Source organism: Natrix helvetica, assembly GCF_964273705.1.
Source record: "Natrix helvetica genome assembly, chromosome: 5".
NCBI lineage: Eukaryota > Metazoa > Chordata > Lepidosauria > Squamata > Natricidae > Natrix > Natrix helvetica.
Window position 1 is genome coordinate 142,277,786 of NC_138551.1, and position 21,109 is coordinate 142,298,894.

At 44.8% G+C, this 21,109-nt stretch overlaps 2 protein-coding genes across 2 annotated transcripts in view; both read left to right on the forward strand.

Moving 5' to 3' along the window:
• Positions 1-217: 217 nt before the first annotated feature.
• Positions 218-2,381, forward strand: RNF186 (ring finger protein 186). Its single transcript, XM_081954693.1, has one exon. The coding sequence runs from the start codon at positions 330-332 to the stop codon at positions 1,113-1,115; it is 786 nt and encodes a 261-aa protein (XP_081810819.1). The 5' UTR covers positions 218-329; the 3' UTR covers positions 1,116-2,381.
• A 1,455-nt stretch (positions 2,382-3,836) lies between these two features.
• TMCO4 (transmembrane and coiled-coil domains 4) overlaps positions 3,837-21,109 on the forward strand; it is a 40,408-nt gene continuing 23,135 nt past the window's right edge. The window contains exons 1-7 of the mRNA XM_081954644.1: positions 3,837-4,001; positions 6,771-6,857; positions 8,880-9,065; positions 11,278-11,452; positions 12,150-12,177; positions 14,095-14,227; positions 20,342-20,439. Coding sequence (XP_081810770.1) covers positions 8,893-9,065; positions 11,278-11,452; positions 12,150-12,177; positions 14,095-14,227; positions 20,342-20,439 — 607 coding nt within the window. The 5' untranslated portion in view covers positions 3,837-4,001; positions 6,771-6,857; positions 8,880-8,892. The remainder of the gene's footprint in view (positions 4,002-6,770; positions 6,858-8,879; positions 9,066-11,277; positions 11,453-12,149; positions 12,178-14,094; positions 14,228-20,341; positions 20,440-21,109) is intronic.

Sequence of the window (21,109 nt, forward strand, 5' to 3'; positions counted from 1 at the left end):
ATGTTTGCTTTTTCCTTCGGAATTGCCTAGCGCTGTTGCGTTATCGGGCACAGTAAAAGAAATCCTGTGGTCATTAGAGTTACTGATTAAATTTAATCTCCCTTTGGTTTTAAAGAAAACAAACACATCCACTCCTCCCACGTGAGCTTAAAGGGTGGGACTTTCTGGGAGTGTTTAAACACAGCAATTACTCTGTTGCTAGGACAAAGCACTTTTATAAAAGCAGCTGTCAAATCCGCAGATGTGCAGTTAAAGGCAAGGCTGCTCGTCCGTATTGCTGAGAGAGCGCCGCGTTTCTCCCTCGGCCGAATTCTGCAAAAAAAATTCCCATGGATGATTTGCAACTTGTGAAGGAAGCCGGAAAACCGATGGACCAATCTGAGATTTCTGGAGAGACGTCTGGAACGGATGATGGTCCGAGAATCGAGGGCTGCTCCATTCAAGAGGAAAGTCCCTGCAATCAAGCGGTGGATCTAGAACTCAGGAATCCAGAAAAGGAGACTTCGGCATCTTCGCGTCCCGTTGCCGTGTCAGTGTCGCCCTCCGTGCCTCTACAGCAGTGCCCGTTGATAGTCTCTGCCACTGACATGACCTGCCTCATCTGTTTCCACCAATTCAGCCTCGCCCGGCTGCCCAAAGTCCTGGCGTGCCAGCATGCCTTCTGCGCCGCGTGCCTGCAGATGATGTTGCGGCAAGAAGATCAAACCTGGATCGTCAGCTGTCCCCTCTGCCGAAAAGCCACGGTGGTATTCGGGGGTCTCGTCTGCAGCCTCCGCAACTTACAGGATGTCATGGAGCGGTTGGGGCCCCCGGATCCAGAGGTCGCCGGTGGGGTGTGGCACAGCCAGCAGCCTTCTTCCCCCGAAATGCAATCTCAGGACTCAGCCGAGATCAACCAGGCCGCCATCAAGAGACTGATTCTGCTGCTTCTGCTCGTTTCTGTCCTGATCGTCTTCATCCTCCCATTCACCAAGACTGGGCTGCTGACGTGGTTCCTTTGTTTTGTGGTGGTTTTAGGTGGCATAATCTGCGCTGTGCTTTGCTGGGACCCCAGTTGGAGCCGCCCGAGTTTTTCCCTGCCCCTCTGGACAAAGAAGGTCAATCAAGCGGCCTGAGAATGACCTTTCTTGGCTTCTTCTAGGAAGGGTCACCAGCCCCTTGGGAGGCTTTGGTGCTCGAGCATACAAGACCAAAGGGGTGGCTGAACAGGTGTTGGGGCTGGGTGGGTTCGGAATGTGGCATAAGGTAAAGGTTCCCCTTGCACATATGTGCTAGTCGTTTCTGGCTCTAGGGGGCGGTGCTCATCTCCATTTCAAAGCCGAAGAGCCAGCGCTGTCCGAAGATGTCCCCATGGCATTGTGGCCAGCATGACTCAACAGCAAAAGCGCACAGAACGCTGTTACCTTCCCACCAAAGGTGGTCCCTATTTTTCTACTTGCATTTTTAACGGTGCTTTCGAACTGCTAAGTTGGCAGAAGCTGGGACAAGTCACGGGAGCTCACTCCTTTACGCGGCGCTAGGGATTCGAACCGCCGAATCGCCGACCTTTCTAATCGAACAAGCAGCGTCTTAGCCACCGCGTCCCCGATGAAATCTTGGCAGAGAATCCACGGCTGTTTGTAGCCTCTGGCTTCACGTCACCTTGGTCCGAAAATGGCAAGCGCAATCCTGATGCTTCCTTAAAACAATAGGATTTTTTATTTTGGACGGTGTCTGAATAAATTTACATCCGGTTTTATTCCACCATAACAAACCAAAGGTGGCTTCTGGGTGTTTTTTTTTTTAAGAGTCCCAAGATTAATGAGTAACATCAAGATGGAAACTCCAGCTGAGATGCAGTCTACCTCCAAAGAACTAGCGAACAACGGGGACAAGCATGGGTGCCCATATCTGCCTTAAAGGCGGTCCTTTAAAGGAGATAAAAATTGATGTTTGGTTTATTGGGGGGTTTAATGGTAGTCTTGCCTTTCTTTTTTAAAATATTTTTTATTGTTTTATATCATACATTTCCTTTCTGTGTTGAGCAGTGTTCTCTACGTGTCCAAGGTGTTAACATACAAACATACATGCAAGCATGCAAACATCATTATGATGATTGTGTTATTTACACATAGACACACAAACAAATCTGCGGTAATATGTAGATAAAATATGCGATAACATCAATCATATTATAACACATATTATCAAAAATTGATTGCCCTTCTGTTTTTCTTTCTCCTATAAACCCCTAGAGTTGGGAACAACTAGCAAATTATGTGCGAGGGGAATTTACCTTATAAATCATATTTCACCCAATTCCACTCCTCTAACCTCCATATCTGTCATTTAACCATTTATAGAACAGTTGCCCTGTTATGAAATAGTCCGAATCTTGGTAGTCTTGGTTTTCTTTTCTTTTTTAAAAAAATAATTTTTATTGAACGTTTTAATCTTTAAAAACAGAAAGAAAAACACAAAAAACAAAACACAAAACATACGTAACAGTATAAAGTAATTATACAGCCGCCTGTATCGGCTTTTCTGTTTAGCCTTTATAGCTCTCCATTCTGCATCGCCTTCCTATTGCTTTTACCTTGTCTTATAACAGAACAACAGTACTACTAACACCGATAATATTATTGATTATTGATACCATCGTATATTTCCATTCTCTGCTTTAGTCTTGGTTTTCATTTAGCCATTTTGGAGCTTTCCGTCAAAGGGCTGAACAATCATAAGCATTTAAAACAGAAAGCTTCCCTTTCATTCCCTTGTTAAACATGTAATTATGCTGCTTTAAAAGATTTTTTTAAAAAATCAGTATACACATTATTGATAAACTGGGAAGTTAAATCTATTTGCCTTGGGGTGGCTTCCACACCAGTTGACTTAACTTTCTTCTGGGAACATTTGATGGGGGATATAGATGGATTTTTTTCCTTATATATATAGTTTGTGGGGAGGAGGTTCCAATGTTTTTTTTTGAGAAGCCAAGATTCACTTTAGTAAGTGGGGAATAAGCCCAAAGAAGCAGCCCTGCAAGCGGGAGGCTGTTGAAGCATTCAGCATTGTTGAAACGTTTTATGTTTATGCTGGGAAGATTATAAAGAGAATTTTGCCTTGATGGGTTTTGACTTTATTCTTCTGCCTGCTCAGCTAAAGGCGAAAAAATTACATGACATTAAATTGCATGACATTAAATTACATGACATACATTACATTAAAACTGCATTTACAGCTTTAAGCGCAGTTAGTTCCCTTGGTGAAGTTTTAATTTTTGATTTAATTTTTTTCATTTCTAATTTTGTTTGTTTTGGTCAAGCATGTATAAGACAACAGGTAGATGGATAAACACGATTATGAATACAAGAAATGAATACGAATACGTTTTCCCACGCTTTGGGATAGGAAAAAAAACACTTGTCATTTGCAGCGAATTGCAATTATTTTTATAAAGATAAAGTCTACAAAAGATCGAGGACTTGGGTCTTTTAATCCTCAGCTATTCATTTCCTGGACATGAAAAAATTTCAGTTGCCCAAACAGCAAATCCGTTGGGTTTTTTCCCCAAAAAAAGAGTTTAAAATCTGCAGAGGTTTGCATTTGCTCCAAATGCATCCGAAGCATCTCTCGATCGACGACTTCGACCGCAATTTAAGGATTGAAGGCCCTGCCATTCGAAAATCCCCTCCTTTTCGCTTCCCTCTGCTGATTAAACGCTTCCCTCCGCTGATTAAACCACATTATTTGTGGGTTTTTTTCCAACCGGCGCTTCCCTCTTCCGGCTGCGAAAGTTGCGTGGCCCTCCCCCTTTCCGGCGTGCCTTACGCCTCACCTGTGCGTAACTCCTTCCGGGAATCGCCCTCTTTTTTCGCGCAGCCCGCCGGCGTAGGTGTGGGCCTAAGCGGCCCTTCGGAGCCTCGGACTGGAGTGAGCGGCCAGCCCGCTTGAGGCGACCGGGAGGCTGGGGAAATCTCCGCGGAGCGAGGCGGCCTTTCTCCGGCTCCAGGACGGGCTAGGTGGGTTTCGGGGGAGGGGTGTGTGTGGATTTCTTTATAAATATATTCCGTGTGTGTGTGTGTGTGTGTGTGTGTGTGTGTGTGTTCATATATATATAATTTTAGTCCATATATATGTGTGTGTGTGTGTGTAGCTTGAAATAGATCTATACTAGTCTCCCTTTATTTATCTATCAGCACAAACACAACACACACACACACACACACATTCCATGGATGGATGGATGGATGGATGGATGGATGGATGGATGTGTGTATGTGTATATATACACACACATACATACATACATGCATACATGTGTGTGTGTGTGTGTTGTATTTGTGCTGATAAATAAATAAAGGGAGACTAGTATAGATCTATTTCAAGCTATTTAGCTCTCATCAGCTAGCCATACCCTTACTGGGATTCGAACCTGGACTGTATTTGGGCATACCAGGGGTTGTAACACAAATACATATATATACATGTGTGTGTGTGTGTGTGTGTATGTATATATGTATGTATATATGTATGTATTTGTGTTGCAACCCCTGGTATGCCCAAATATGGGAGGGAACTCACTACTCCCCCTTTCCGTCCTTCAGCTCATTACAGAGGACCATCCAACCAGAAAACAAATACAACACACACGTGTGTTGTATTATCATCCTATTTAGGTCTCATCAGCTAGCCATACCCTTGGGCATACCAATGGTTGTAACACAAATACACACACACACACACACACACACACACACACACACAAACACATACATAGGCAGGCTTTGGGGCCCTTGAAGGCGGGTGGGCTGATTATTAAAATAGCCCAGAGGGGTAGAAAAAACCTGGGAGTGAAATAACTATTACATGGGGAGCAGGGGAAGCCCCCACCCCGTTTTAGAAGGAGGGTCTCAATCCCCACTTTGGGGTCCCAAAGGGGTCTCTAGCCTGGGGGAGACCATCTTCCACCCCCACCCCCCTGAAGCTGCTCTAGGGGACCCTAGTGGGCCCTCCACCCCTAGGGCTGGGGCTGGAGGGTGGAGAAACCCCTTTAATTTCTAGGGTAAGCCACGGGGCCTCCCCTGGCCTGGTGGGGGGTCTTCCCAGAGAGGGTATATCCCCCAGCCCCAGATATTGGAGAGAGGGGTGGGGTTAAAGACTTGCACCCCAGGCAGTGATGTGTCTGCAAAAAATCTATGGCTCCCAGGGCAAGTTTGGGGTGTCCTGGGACCCCTAAATAATGGATTCCCCAATACATTGCTTAAAATAATAAATATTGAATCATTAAAATCGCCCAGATCGGAATGAACAATCAACGCAAATGTTCAAATAGTGAGGGGGGGAGAGATAAAACAGGGGGGAAACTACCTACTGACATCTGGAAATTTGATCGCGTGGATATTCTCAGCAAGGTTTAAAGTCCCAAATCAGAAAGACCTTGGGTGGGGAAAGGTTTTTTTTTGGCACAACCCAGTGCAAATATTAAGTTATGATATCGCTGTTTGCAAAGACTGCTGGTAATGATCCAGTCCTAGCCATAGATCAGGAGGTAGCCGTGCTGTGTATTGAGTTATACTAGTCCTCAAGATCAATCAAAGTTCAGAAACATGATTGGCAGAAATTGTTTCTGATCCCAAGGTTGTATAAGACTTCCAAGGCTGAAATGGGGGGGGGGGGGGCGGAGGGGAGGAGAATGCTGGGTTTTTGTGAGTTAAGTAAGGTAAAGCTTCCCCTCGCACATATGCGCTAGTTGTTCCTGACTCTAGGGGGCAGTGCTCATCTTCATTCCAAAGCCGAAGAGCCAGCGCTGCCCGAAGATGTCTCCGTGGTCATGTGGTCGCCATGACTCAACGCCGAAAGCGCATGGAACGTTGTTCCCTTCCCACCAAAGGTGGTTCCTATTTTTCTACTTGCATTTTTTACTTGCTTTCGAACTGCTAGGTTGGCAGAAGCTGGGACGAATCATGGGAGCTCACTCCGTTACGCGGCGCTAGGGATTCAAACCGCCGAACTGCCGACCTTTCTGATCGACAATCTCAGCATTTTAGCCATTGAGCCACTGCATCCCCTTAAATAAGAAGGTCATTAGTCTGCGTCCTTGTGTCCAGAACCAGGAAGTGGATAACGCAAAAGGTGTTTGCAGAAACACAATTTGAATAGCAAATCTTGCTTAGGAACTCAAAAGCCTCAGCATTCCCATCCACAGAAAGGTGTGGTCCTGCAAAACCAGGAAGAAGTGAGAAATTAAACCAGGTGGGATGTTATCAGTTTGACCTGTCTTGCATTGGACAAAATGCACACACACAAAAAAAATCACCTCCAGGCGACCGGGTTTTAAAAACATAAGCAAAAGTTGGAAAAGTCAACTGTGAGCGTGTCACGGGTTGATTTGAATTTCCATGCTTGCGAGAAATGAAAGGGATTACTGCTTGCTTTGGGCGGGGGGGGGGGAGTGGAATAGGAGGACTTCCCCTAATTGGAAAGTTGTTTTCAAAACAAACCAAACTGCTGATGATAAAGGAGGAACTCCTTTCTCATGGCCAGGCGTTTCCCCTGGGGTCCCCACTGGATCTGTTGAAGCAGATGTAATGCTCCAGAGTGCCAAATGCTGTCGGAAACGTTTCTGACTTCCTGGATTGAGGTCACAGGAAAGAGAAGGCAGATTGAAGGTGGGGTGAAGCGAAGTGAAGCAGATCCTGGTCTTGAAAACTCAGCCGTCCCTCGGAAGAATTGGTGACACTAAAGTTCATGCTCTGATTTTGCTTTTTTATTATTATGTCTCTTAATAGCTGCTTCGACGGGGAGTTATCTACACCAGCTGGTTAGCAACGCCTCTCCTCTGGAAACTGTCTTCCCCGTAAACTGGATTATGACCTGTAAGTAATTCCAACATCGAGGACCAAAGTTTCCATTGTGTGATGGAATTGGCAATGTGCAAAAGGGAAGGAATTCCCTTGGCTGGTTCCCTTGTCACCTTTCTCCTTGCTAAGAGTGGAAGGTAGCGTAGGCTGGGCTGGGTGTGCTCTTTCGTGGGGACTCGTGCCGGGGAGACGTTTGTGAGAATCCTCCTGCTGCTCACCTGGAACAAAGCAGAGGGGTGTGTGATGTTGGCTGCATTCACCCCAAAAGTTTAACCAGCTCAATGAAAATCTCCCTAGGTTCGTTTTAATGGTCCTTGTTTGCTTTTAATAATCTGCTTCCTCCATTTGTCTGCCACCATCTGAGGAAAAGCTAGAAAACGGGTTGATTCACTCAGCAAACAGAAACAAAATCAAGTGATGTCTGGGGGCTGCCATGGGAAGGCAATGGAGCCTTCAGGGACAGAGGCAGTCTATCCTGGGATTACTGCATCTGCGAAGAGGGCAATGTTCCTTGCTTTGCCTCTTGGGTGTGGTTTTTCCAGAAGTCCCTTGACTTGCCCTAGATCAGCGATGGCTAACCTTTTCGGCAATGAGTGCCCGAACTGGAATGCACATGCATGCTTGTATGCACGTGCGTGTGTGGGACACTAGAAACCCAAAGACCAGCTGGCCGGCACGCACATGCCTGTTTTTTAGCTGTTTGGGGCCTTTTTCAGGCTGTTTTTTTGGGCTGTTTTTGGCCGTTTTTCAGGCTGTTTGGGGGCCTTTTTCAGGCTGCTTTTTTGGCTGTTTTGGGCCTTTTTAGGCTGTTTTTCAGGCTGGTTTTGGCTGGTTTTCAGGCTGTTTTTGGCTGTTTTGGTGCCATTTTTAGGCTGGTTTTGGCTGTTTTGTTGCCATTTTTAGGCTGGTTTTGGCTGTTTTGTTGCCATTTTTAGGCTGTTTTTCAGGCTGTTTTGGGCCTTTTTCAGGCTGTTCTTGGGCTGTTCTTCAGGCTGTTTTTGGCCCTTTTTCTGGCTGTTTTGGCCTTTTTCAGGCTGTTTTTGGGCTGTTTGGGGCCTTTTTCAGGCTGTTTTTCAGGCTGTTTGGGGGCCTTTTTCAGGCTGTTTTTGGGCTGTTTGGGGGCCTTTTTCAGGCTGTTTTTCAGGCTGTTTGGGGGCCTTTTTCAGGCTGCTTTTCAGGCTGCTTTTTGGCTGTTTTGGGCCTTTTTAGGCTGTTTTTCAGGCTGGTTTTGGCTGTTTTTCAGGCTGTTTTTGGCTGTTTTGTTGCCATTTTTAGGCTGTTTTTGGCTGTTTTGTTGCCATTTTTAGGCTGTTTTTCAGGCTGTTTTGGGCCTTTTTCAGGCTTTTGGGCTTTTTTCAGGCTGTTTTTTGGCTGGTTTGGGCCTTTTTAAGGCTGTTTTTCAGGCTGTTTTTCAGGCTGTTTTTCAGGCTGTTTTTGGCTGTTTTGGTGCCATTTTTAGGCCATTTTTCAGGCTGTTTTGGGCTTTTTTCAGGCTGGTTTGGGACTGTTTTTCAGGCTGTTTTTTGGCTGTTTGGGGCCTTTTTAAGGCTCTTTTTCAGGCTGTTTAGGGCCTTTTTAAAGCTGTTTTTCAGGCTGTTTGGAGCCTTTTCCAGGCTGTTTTGGGGCTATTTTTGGCCCAAAACAACGATCTGGAAAATGGCCCCCAAAACTGCCTGTTTTTTTGGCTGTTTTTGGCCTTTTTTCCAGGCCCTTTTCAGGCTATTTTCCGGTGTTCGGGCACCCGCGAAAACCAGCTGTCGCAAACCAGAAGAGCAGCTGTTGATAGTGCGCATACCCACAGAGAGGGCTCTGCATGCCACCTCTAGCACGCGTGCCAGAGGTTTGCCATCACAGCCCTAGAAAGTTAGAATCCACATCGCTGCAGGAAAGCTCAGGAGCCTCCCTAGGAGGAAGCAGTCTATCTCTAGGAAGGAGGGATGCTTTCACTGGCTGACCCCACCTGTTGAATAGAGGATACTGAGAGACGCCGAGATTCTTCTCGCATTCTTATGTTGGTGTTTTTGTGTCCTTTGGCAGGAATAAGGCGGACATGTCTGCTGATCCCCGGCCAGGGTGGAGGCCCTGGAGAAACCGGCCGAAGGAGGAAGAAGACACAGGGCCAAGGACAGGTCCAGGCACACAGTTGGGTGAGCCGGGGAAATATGCCTATGCTGCTCTGTGTGCGATTTCCTTGGCCTCGTTGTTTCCTGATCAGGAAGAAAGGTGAGCGGCCTCCTCACTGGTTTTCCTCCTAGCTCTTGAGAAAGCATCGCAACAGAAAATTCCAAGGGTGTTTAGTTTGGCCTCTGCTCGGATTATTGAGGCAAAAAGAGCTGGTTTGGATAGAAAAAGAGAGACTTATGCCTAGGTGGCCTCTGCAAAAGCTGAAAAAGTCAGAACTGGGTTAGCATTTTATAGACGAGGACGGCGATTGACGGACGTTTAAGGCTAAACAATGTTAGAACGTCATTGTTGTCAGAGTTTGTTGCAGCAATCACATCCAGAAAGCACACACAGGTAACTGATTTCAGCAGGATTCATTAACGTCTCTTTATACACATGAAGTAAATATACAGTACACAAAGCAGGTTTTTCCAACGTGGTAGCAAATACAAGCAAACACAGGCAGAGGAGAGTTTCGGTTCAGAGCAGCAGACTGGTGCGAGATAAAAACCCAATTATCAAATCCTCACAACACAGAGACAAGTCTGGTTCACAATTCAAAAAGGTTTATTTACAGACAAATAAAAAGCGTTTGCAAAGGTGGCCTCCAAGTCTCTTCCCAAGTGGATCGAGTACAAGGAGAGCAAAGAATAGCATTCAAACAATACATTTTATAGACGCTACTCCTCAGAAACTCCCCCTCTTCCTGCTCAATCATTTACATTTCTTTCGTCATTCCATATTCTTAAAGGGTCAACGACATTTTCTTGAGAGGCCCCCCTATCTTTTATTTGGTTTTTCTGGTGTCTTTCTGTAGGTAGCCTTGGAAAAACAAAGTTTTATCTTGTCCTGTTTACTTAACACATTTTGTAGTTAGTAAAAACATGGTTACTTATTACACATTGTAGGCAAGAATATAATATACATTTAACATTGTAAACGAATACAAAAGCAGCCCTTTAACATTTTATAAAAGAGTATCTTTTCCTTCACTAGTTTAGAGCTCAGCACAGACTCAGAGCTGCAGAGCTAAGCCACACCCAGGCTCCTTGCTGTCGCCTTGTTGCTCACACAACAAATACTCTTTCAGTTTCCAAACAGCCCTCATTGGCTGACTTAGTTGCCATGCCTATTCATTGGCTGACCTTGTTACCATGTCTCTGCCAGGTCATGAACTCTCATACACTGACAATTGTTTACAAAACCAGGCTCCCTTCATGCCTGCAGGGAAGATTTTAGATGTGCGTTAAAGCAGAATAAGGATAGGTGGATTGGGTGACTTATAATTTATACACCTGTACAGGTAATCATCGGCAATACAACCACAATTTGAAGCCAACACTTCTGTTGCTAGGCTAAACAGTTGTTAAGTGAGTTTTGCCCCATTTTATGACTTCCCTTGCCCCATTTTATGCCTTTCCTTGCCAGTTGTTAAGTGAATCTCTGCAGTTCTTAAATTAGTAACACAGTTGTTAAGTGACTCTCGGTCCCCCAGTGACTTTGCGTGTCGGAAGGCTGCCGACGTGACCTTGGAACACGGCAATGGTCATAAATACGAGACAGTTGCCAAGCGTCCAGATTTTAATCGCATGACCACAGGGAATGCTGCAGTGGTTGTCAGTGTAAAAAAAAATGGCCACGTGTCCCTTTTTTTCAGTGTCGTCGCAACTTTGAACAGTCACTAAAGGAGCTGTTGTAAGGCGAGGGCAAACTGTAGCGTTTTTGTTCCCCCAAGCAACGCTACCTCTCCCAGATTGATGAGCCTATAGATGTGAGCATGAAAGTAGCCGGGTGTCTGATTTGCCAATTGCCCAGTGGCAGATAGGACAGCTCTCCAGAGGGTCAACATCATTGCCCAGAGGATCATGGGTTGCCCCCTCCCCTCTTTGGAAGAGCTTTATAGCTCCCGCTGCCTTAAGAAAGCTCAAAACCTTCTTAAAGATCCATCTCATCCTGGGCACCCTTTTTTTGTTTAACTATTACCATCTTGCAGCCGGTACAGGACAATAAAAAACAAGGACCAATAGGCTGAAAAAACAGCTTCTATCCCAGGGCAGGAACTATATTGAATTCTACCGTGTAGTGCAATATTAAAGCAATATCACGGGTTTTCAGTTCAATTCTATAGAATGTGGATGTGCGTTTCAGTTTTATTTTTATGGTTGTAACGTACCCTGGAGATGGCGTTTAATTTCATTGTACAAGGTGCAACGACAATAAACCAAACTAAACGCCAAGCCGTGACTCGTTTCTCTTGGACTTCGTTCCATAGTGCCTACAGGACGGGAGTGGTGGAGAACCTGGTCAGGTGGCTGGAGTTGTCGGACACCGTGATGCCATCCATGCTGGCCTTTGCTGGAGGTCTGGGGGCTGAAGGGACAGAGACCTTCACTCGGATTCTTCTGAGCGAGCCGCTTCTGAAGGATCAGCCCGGCGCCATTATGCTGGTGAGCCTTCGCCTTTCAGCCCCAAACCAGGAACCATTGCAGGCGGTCGCTTTCACGACAAAACTATTTTGTTTTCAATTTATATTTACCAATCAAGAAATAAAGAGAGACCAATATAGTACACTCCTCTCTTCGTTTTGCTCCCCAGAAATACCTCTGAGAATGGAGGTGCCACAAACAAAACTTCTTTCTCTTTTTGTCTAGTTTAATGAAAAGAAGGACTAGGGGTGACATGATAGCAGGGTTCCAATATCTCAGGGGCTGCCACAAAGGAGAGAGAGACAAGCTATTCTCCAAAGCACCTCAGGGCAAGACAAGAAGCAATGGGTGGAAACTAATCAAGGAGAGAAGCAACCTAGAACTAAGGAGAAATTTCCTGACAGTGAGAACAATTAATCAGTGGAACAACTTGCCTCCAGAAGTTGTGAATGCCCCAACACTGGAAGAATTTAAGAAGATGTTGGATAGCCATTTGTCTGAAGTGGTGTAGGATTTTCTGCCTAACCAGGGGGTTGGACTAGAAGATCTCCCAGGTCCCTTCCAACTCTGTTATTCTATTCTATTTTTTCAAGAGGGGGGAAAAAGGCTGCCTTTTCGCCAATTGACCCAAATTCAGACTTTCTGGGGACATAAATGCCCTTGTTTCTTTTTAAAAAATCCTCACCTTTCCTCTCGCATCTTTCTGTTTCCGTTTTAGGACCTGGTCTCCTTTTCTCTCAAGGATGGTAAGTGATTTTTGAGGACCCGTTTTTCCTTTCTTCCTCCAGTTGTTTTTATTAGAATTTAACCAGAGACAAAGCAAAAGAGCTTATAGATTGGTGTGTGTGTTCCAGTATAACTCTGGAACGCCTTGAGCAATTTCAACCAAACTTGGTACACAGATAATTTACTCTCTGGAAACAAATACTGTGGGGGTACGACATTCCTAACACCCCTTGGGGTGTGTTTTCTGTTAAGATACAGCCTGTTGTGCCTTAAAATGGCTTCTACTGTACTGCCGTAAAATGGCTTCTACTGTACAGCACAGTGGGGTTGCCATGGTAACAGTTTCACAGTACTCCACAAGGGGGCTCCCTCTGATAAGGGGGAAAATCCAACATTAGAAATTAGGTTTGGTCCGGACATTTTCCCCCTATAAATAAATTCCCAGGCAATGTTAGGTTATCAAATAGTATAGGATAAATTTGAGAGTAACCAGACAATCTGCGGGAGATTTTAGGAACTTTTCTCCTTTCTCTGCCACAAGTTGGTGAGGACTAGCTTATTCTTTTTTTTAAAAAAAAGTTTTATTGTTTTTTTTATTGTTTACGTTTTGTTAGTGCTTAAGAAACATTGTGTTGCCTGGGTTATTTTATTTGCTTAGCGGTGCAGATTACGTTCTTATTCTCCACCCTTTTTTTCCCCAACCACTGGTAAAATAAGTTCCATGTTTGATAATATTCTGTACCTTCTTTCTGTTTAATCTTCAATGTGAGTCTGTCCATTTCTGGACAATCCAGTATCATCCTAATGATCTCTTCGTCTTGTGGTATTTCTTCATTTTTCCAATATCATGCAAATATAATCCTCACTGCTGTTAATACATTATATGCCCAAATATTGGAGGGAGCATACTGCTTCCCTTTTCTGTCTATCGGCTCACCCTAGGAGCCATCCAGGCAGAAAGCCATTTTTTTATGTTGCCTTGTTACAAGCCCTCCTCCTTTATCAGCGAAAGAAAAGGGAAGCAGTATGCTCCCTCCCATATTTGGGCATACCAGGGGTTGTGACACAATACATACCTATTTCCCTGGCTTAGCTGATAAAGGAGGAGAGCCTGTGGCTTAGTGGCTAATACAACTGCCTAATATATAATACAGCCCAGGTTCAATTCCCAGTAAGGGTATGGCTAGCTGATGAGAGCTAAATAGCTTGAAATAGATCTATACTAGTCTCCCTTTATTTATTTATCAGCACAAATGCAACAAGGCAACATAAAAAAAATGGCTTTTTGCCTGGATGGCTCCTACGGTGAGCCGATAGACAGAAAAGGGAACCAGTATGCTCCCTCCCATATTTGGGCATACCAGGGGTTGTGACACAATACATATATATATATATGTATATATGTACATATATAAGTTTCAACCAAAGTTTCAACCAAACTTGGTACACAGATGACTTACTCTCTGGAATCAAATACTTTGGGGGGGGGGAGACACCCCTAACACCCTCAGGGTGTGTGTTCTGTTAAGATACAGCCTGTTGTGCCTTAAAATGGCTTCTCCTGTACTGTCTTAAAAATGGCTTCTACTGTACAGCACAGTGGAGGTGCCACGGTAACCGTTTCACAGTACTCCACAAGGGGGCTCCCTCTGGTAAAGGAGAAAATCCGACATTAGAAATTGCGGCGACGTTAATGGAAGGAGGGTTGGGATAAATAAATACTCGGGTCGTCCCGGGGTTATCAGCTAGCATTAAATATATGTTTTGTTTATCAAATTTTTCTGGTGCTATGCCTAATAAGGAAAAAGTTCGGGTTTAAAATCTACATGTTTTCCTTACCGTCTTTTCTAGCCACTTACGTATTTTACACAATTTATTTATTTTTTTGGTTAGGACAAACTTCTTAAACACTCCCTCCTCCTGCCCTGTTTGTCTAGGTTACTACGATGCTCGTATGCGGGTGCTTCTGTCCCACATGGCCGGGTTGCTGGGGATCCCGTTGGCAGAATTGGAAGACGCTGAGGACTATCTGCTTGAATGTCTGAAGGAGGAAAAAGAGGTGGAATCGGAGTATGTTTCACGTTGGCTTTTGGGGCCGCCACAAAATAATCTATACTGTCCAGCTATGGTGGAAAAACAATATACCATGTGTTTTAAATATTTGGTTCCTGCTGATAGGTCTTTATTTTAATCAGAGCAGATAAAAAGAGCTGTTGCTTTTCAAAAAGTGATCACAGGAACTCGGATCTCAAGGGCAAAAGGTGGCCTTCTCCTTTGTAATAATAATAATAATAATAAATTTTTATTTGTTAGCCGCACCCTCTCCTAAAGGACTCGGGGCGGCGTACAATAAAAACACATAAAATATACAAATGAACAATACAGATACAGATAAAAATAAACACATACACGTACGTACACATATACATGGAGGAGGTAACAAATATATAAAATAGAATTTAAAATTAACAATTTAAAACACCCTCAATTAAATTACAAGATTTAAAAAACCCGTCAGGAGCGATAAGGTAAAACTATGGTTGAGCCAGGCCAGCTAATTGGAAGAGGTGGGTCTTGAGCTTTGCACGGAAGGAGCGGAGGTCAGAGGTAGTCCTGATATCAGGGGGGAGGTCATTCCACAGGGCTGGGCCCGTCACAGAGAAGGCTCTGCTCCTAGGCGTCGACCCCCGACTCTGTTTGGTAGACGGCACCTGGAGAAGTCCCTCTCTGTGCGAGCGAATTGGTCGCAGGGATGTATGGGGCAGAATGCGATCCCGCAGGTAACTAGGTCCCTTTTCTTGTATCCCTTTTCTTTCTCCCGGATTTCAGAGCTGGTTTTCCCCAAGAAAATTGAGAGGCAACATAGGTTTTTCCAGTTGGGAAAAAAATTTTTTTTTTCCAACCAAGAGCTGCCATATTTTTCGGCGTATATAGCGCACCTTTTTCCCCCCTTAAAAGAGGGTGAAAATTTGGGCGCGTCTTATACACCGAATGTAGCCCCACCCACCCACCAGCCCCCACCCCTTGGCTTCTGCTCCCGGCAATTTACCTCTGCAGCAAATGGGGGCTTGCGGAGACTTCAATAACCTATAGCAATCCCTGCAGCCTCTAACAGCTGATGATCAGGGAAAAATAGAAAGTGAAACTAGCTATTTGCTCCACATGGCAAATTGCTGGGATTTTTTTGTTTTCTTGTGCTAATCGGGTTGTTTGCTGCAAGGAGGTACGTCAACAACTATAAATGCCTATAGAATGTTCAAATCATGAGACTTATTTTTTTAAATGCTTGATCTGAAGAGGCTCCGGGCTATTGTTTTAAAAAGTGCTATTCTTTTAAATAGCAGAGAATAACTATACTTCCAGAAAGCACATTTTAACAGCATCTGTACAAGTATAGTCTGAAATATAACACTACAAACAGTGTATATTGTCTGCACTGTTTGTTACGAGGAGGCAAATTGCTGGGAGGCAGAGGCAGATATTTTTCCCTTGTTTTCCTCCCCAAAATCTAGGTGCGTCTTATACTCTGAAAAATACGGTAAGCTAAATAAGCAAGCACAGTCAAAGACATCTTCAACCTGGCCATACGTTTACAAGGGAAGGATTAAAACAGCTCCATGGTTTAATCCCTTCCTTACCTGTTTTATTTAAAAGCTGCCTGCAACCAAAGAGTAGAGTAGAATAGAATAGAATAGAAATAAGGAGTAGAATATAATTAGAATAGAATAGAAATAAGGAATAGAATATACCATATTTTTCGGACTATAAGGCACACCGGAGTATAAAACGCATTTAAGATTTTGAAGAGGTGCATTAAAAAAAAAGTTTTTGCACGCTGCAGGCTTCCCAAACCCTCTGGACGCCTTGTTTTTCGTGAAACGCAAGGCATGGGGAGTTTGAGAGGCCTACAAAGTGCTCCCGGAAGGAGGGGGCGCAAAAGCGACCCATTTTTCACGAGAGATAAAAGCAGGCTGTTTTTCGCTTGCTTTCGCCCTCCCCAGCCCCCAGGAGCATTTTGCAAGCCTCCCAAACTCTCTGCACATCCATTTTTGTGAAGGGGGCGGGGTTTTGGGAGGCCAAAAATGCTGTATTCAGTGTATAAGACGCACCCAGATTTTCACCCTCCTTTTTGGCAGGGAAAAGGTGCCAAAAGAAAGAATAGAATAGAATAGAATAGGAATAGGAATAGGGAATAGAATAGAATTAGAATTAGAATTAGAATAGAATAAAAATAAGGAATAGAATAGAATAGAACTAAGGAATAGAATAGAATAGAACTAAGGAATAGAATAGAATTAGAATTAGAGTAGAATAAAAATAAGGAATAGAATAGAATAGAACTAAGGAATAGAATAGAATTAGAATAGAATAGAAATAAGGAATAGAATAGAATTAGAATTAGAGTAGAATAAAAATAAGGAATAGAATAGAATAGAACTAAGGAATAGAATAGAATTAGAATAGAATAGGAATAAGGAATAGAATAGAATTAGAATTAGAGTAGAATAAAAATAAGGAATAGAATAGAATAGAACTAAGGAATAGAATAGAATTAGAATAGAATAGAATAGAAGTAAGGAATAGAATAGAATAGAACTAAGGAACAGAATAGAATTAGAATAGAATAGAACTAAGGAATAGAATAGAATTAGAATTAGAGTAGAATAAAAATAAGGAATAGAATAGAATAGAATTAGAATAGAGTAGAAATAAGGTATAGAATAGAATAGAACCTTTACTTAGGGACCTTTGGCTTCTAAAACACGGCTAGGCTTTAGTGAATCCAAGCAACAATCAACCACAAAGAAAAAGAGCTTAGGTGCCCCTTACCCCCCAGCCCTGTCCCCCCCAAAATAGAACAGAATAGCAGAGTTGGAAGGGACTTTGGAGGTCTTCTAGTCCAACCCCCTACCTAGGCAGGAAACCCTATACCATTTCAGACAAATGGTTACCCAATCTCTTTAAAACGTCCAGGGTTGGGGCATTCACAACTTCTGGAGGCAAGTTGTTCCACTGATTAATTGTTCCAACTGTCAAGAAAGTTCTATGTTGCTTCTCTCCTTGATTAGTTTCCACCCATTGCTTCTTGTCCTGCCCTCAGGTGCCTTGGAGAATAGCTGGACTCCCTCTTCTTTGTGGCAACCCCTGAGATATTGGAACACTGCTATCATGTCACCCCCTAGTCCCTAGAAGAAAGGAAGAAAGGTTAATTTTGCTGGCAGGATTAAAAAAAAAAAAAAAAGCGGGGAATTGTCCTTGGCTTTTATAGACAGATTTTGTCTCATTGAAACTGTAGGACTTCTTTTAAAAAATGCTAGGTGTGAATTAAAACAACCCACTTTAACACATTGTGATGAAACTCAGCCCTCCTGAACGGCCTGCTTTCCGTATATTTCATATTTGCTCTTTTTGTCCTACAAGCTGCTTAGGAAATAGGAGCTACCTGACAGGTAAGTTGCTTTGTGCCTCGGATTTCATTTCTGACGTGTCCATTTTTCACTCTGGTGAACAAAATATGAAACCTCTTCGGTGCCATGTGGGGTAGAGGGAGGCAGTTGATTTTGTGGAGTCCTCGGTGCTCTCTGAGCTCGGTAGTTTTCTTGCAGACCTTTTGTTACCAAACTAGATCACTTCACCAGTGCTAGGAGGGTGTGGATTATGGAGAGGAGGAGGAGGAAGAAGGAACATCATCAGTCCTAGAAGGGAGTGGGGTTTATGGAGAGGAGGAGGAGGAAGAAGAAGAGGAGAGAACTGTGGGGTCCTTGGTGCCCTCTTGAGCTGGGTGGTTTTCTTGCAGACGTTTCATGACCCAACTAGGTAACATCATCAGTGCTAGGAGGTTTGGGATGCGCAGGGAGGAAGAGGAGGAGAACTGTGGGGTCCTTGCTGCCCTCTTGAGCTGGATGGTTTTCTTGCAGATGTTTTGTGATCCAACTAAGGAAGGTCATCAGTGCTAGAAGGGAGTGGATTATGGAGAGGAGGAGGAGGAGGAGGAAGGAACGTCATCAGTGCTAGAAGGGAGTGGGGTTTATGGAGAGGAGGAGGAGGAAGAAGAGGAGAGAACTGTGGGGTCCTTGGTGCCCTCTTGAGCTGGGTGGTTTTCTTGCAGACGTTTCATGACCCAACTAAGTAACATCATCAGTGCTAGGAGGTTTGGGATGCGCAGGGAGGAAGAGGAGGAGAACTGTGCGGTCCTTGGTGCTCTCTGAGCTTGGTTGTTTTCTTGCAGGTGTTTCATGACCCAACTAGATAACTTCATCAGTGCTAGTATCAAAAGTCAAGGGAGGGAGGGAGGAAAAGAAAGGGAGGGAGGGAGGGAGACAGGAAGGAAGGATAGAGGAAGGAAGGAAATATTTGCAGCTCAGGATGGCAGGTGTTTCATGACCCAACTAGGTAATATCAGTGCTAGTACCAAAGGGAAGGAAGGAAGGAAGGAAAGAGGGGAAAATGAATTGGAAGAACAGTTGAAGGGAGGAAAGAAATATTTGCATTTCAGGGTCAACATGAGGGATCTTTGGTGGTCTCTTAAGCTGAGTGGTTTTCTTGGGGACATTTCATGACCCTAACTAGGTAACATCATCATGCTAGGAGGTTTGGGGTGCGCAGGGAGAAAGAAGAGGAGAAGGACTCTTAAGTCCTTGGTGCTCCCTGAGCTTGCTTGATTTTTTGCAGATGTTTCATTACCAAACATCAGGGCTACCCTGTTTCCCCGAAAATAAGACCTCCCCAGATAATAAGCCCAATCTTTTGCGCGCATGCTCCAAAGTAGGCCCTCCCCCCAAAATAAGCCCTTCCTGAAAATATTGCAACACAGCAGCAGCAGCAACACACCATGCTCGCCCGCCTCCAGCCCCTCAAAAATAATGAGACTGTCACTGCGTTAATTGGTTTGCTAGCTATGCTGAAGATTTACTACGCATGCTTCGGTTCTTATCTGCAAGTGATTTAGTGCGCCAGCTCACACACGTTCCAACTTTACTTTTTCCTTCCGATCTTCCGTTCGCCTGCCGAAGGAGGTGGGGCAACATAGCTCTTGCCAAAATGTAAGATTTAGATAGTAAGATTTGTGTTCTGACACCCCCCCCCCTCGCTCTGGTATACCAAGTCACTCCGACACAAAGTCTCTTCCAGATGTTTATTGACATACAGGTTCAACCTTGGCAGCAATCCAGCCTGCCAAGGTCAAGATAGCACTCTGGGCAGCAATCCTGGTAAACCCTTTGGCAGCAATCCAGCCTGCCAAAGTACGACACAGATCTGAGAGCTTCTCCAACTCCAATGATCAGTTGATTCCTGCAAAGGGTGTGTCCACAAGCAGTCCCTTTATAGCCTGGAGAGGAGTCTAATGATCAGCAGCTGAGAGCAATTACCTCCTGTAATTGCTCAATTGCTCCTTACCCGGTAGCACGCCGGTAACGAGCATCTAATAGCTCACTGCTGATGTCTGACTCACTGTCCCGTGACTCCTCCCCACTGCTCCAAGGCATGACATCAGGAGCCCCCTTCCTTTGGCTTTCACCACTGCTCCATGCCTCAGGCGCCTCCTGGTGGCCAACCAGCCTCTCTGCGCCCTGCTCAGAGTCGAGCCATTGGAATTGCCACCAGACTCTGACAGCGAGGGTCCCTCTGAGTCGGCTCAGGAGGATGTGGAGGACCCTGGACAGGGTTCCGACTCTGAGCAGGGCGCAGAGAGGCTGGTTGGCCACCAGGAGGCGCCTGAGGCATGGAGCAGTGGTGAACAACTGCTGGGCCACAACAGATTTGTATTTTATTTCTTTCATATTAAACTTGTTCATTAGAATATGTTTTCGGGTTTTATTTTCTGCTTATTCGGAAATATGCTGCTTGGAAAGCCGACGATCCATACCTCATTAATTAAGGGGGGAACTCCCTCCTTCACAGAGACCTCCCCAAAAATAAGAACAAGCGCTTATTTCAGGGGTCAAAAGAAAATAAGACCCTGTCCTATTTTCGGGGAAACATGGTTGAAGGGAGTGGAGTATGCAGAGAGGAGGAGGAAGAGGAGGGAGGACGACTGTGGGCTCCTTGGTGGTCTCTGAGCTAGCTTGTTTTCTGGCAGACGTTTCATTGCCATACTAGGTAACGTCATCAGTGCAGTTGTGATCTGTTTGCTATTAGGAAAGAAAGCCATTTTTTTTCTTCCTTCTTCCTCTCACCCCCAAGAACCGATGAAGGCAAGCGGAAGAAGAAGGAGAGAAGGAAGAGGCTGAAGCGGTACCTGCTGATTGGCTTAGCAACCGTAGGCGGAGGGACGGTCATCGGTAAGTGAAATTTTTCGTCTCCTTCCCCGAATGGCAGCTTGTGGCCTCATCGTTCCCCAGCAATCAGGATGAGGAGATTTGGACAGGCAGTCCTCGACTTACGACCACAATTGAGCCCAACATTGATGTCGCTAAGCGAGACAGTTATTAAGTGGGGAGTCTGGCCCCATTTTACCACCTTTCTTGCCACAGTAGTTAAGTGAACCCCTGCGGTTGTTAAGTTAGTCGCGCGCTTGTTAAGTGACTGACTCCCTATTGATTTAGCGTTGATCGTTGTAAGTCAAGGACCACCTGTAAATAGAGAGCAACAGACTCTGCCCCCTCGTCAAAGGAAAAGCCACCTCCGGGGAGAGCGAGCAAAGAGTCCTGAATGTCCCAAAGGTGGTTTTATTTTTTTTCAAGAGGCAACTTTTACTTTCTGGTTTTTCTTTGGGACGTTTCGCTTCTCATCCAAGGAGCTGCTTCAGCTCTGACTGGATGGCGGGAAAAGATTTAGGATTTAGGGAGTGACTTCCGGTTTGCTTGGAGGGTCGTTTTGAGCGCTCCGAAGGCTTCAGGGACCGTCAGGAGCCTTCCCTGAAGCCTCCGAAGTTCGCATAATGCAATGCGTGACCCCCCCCAGTGCACATGCGTGCACTACAGGTGCGACCCCCCATTTTTACATGCTTTT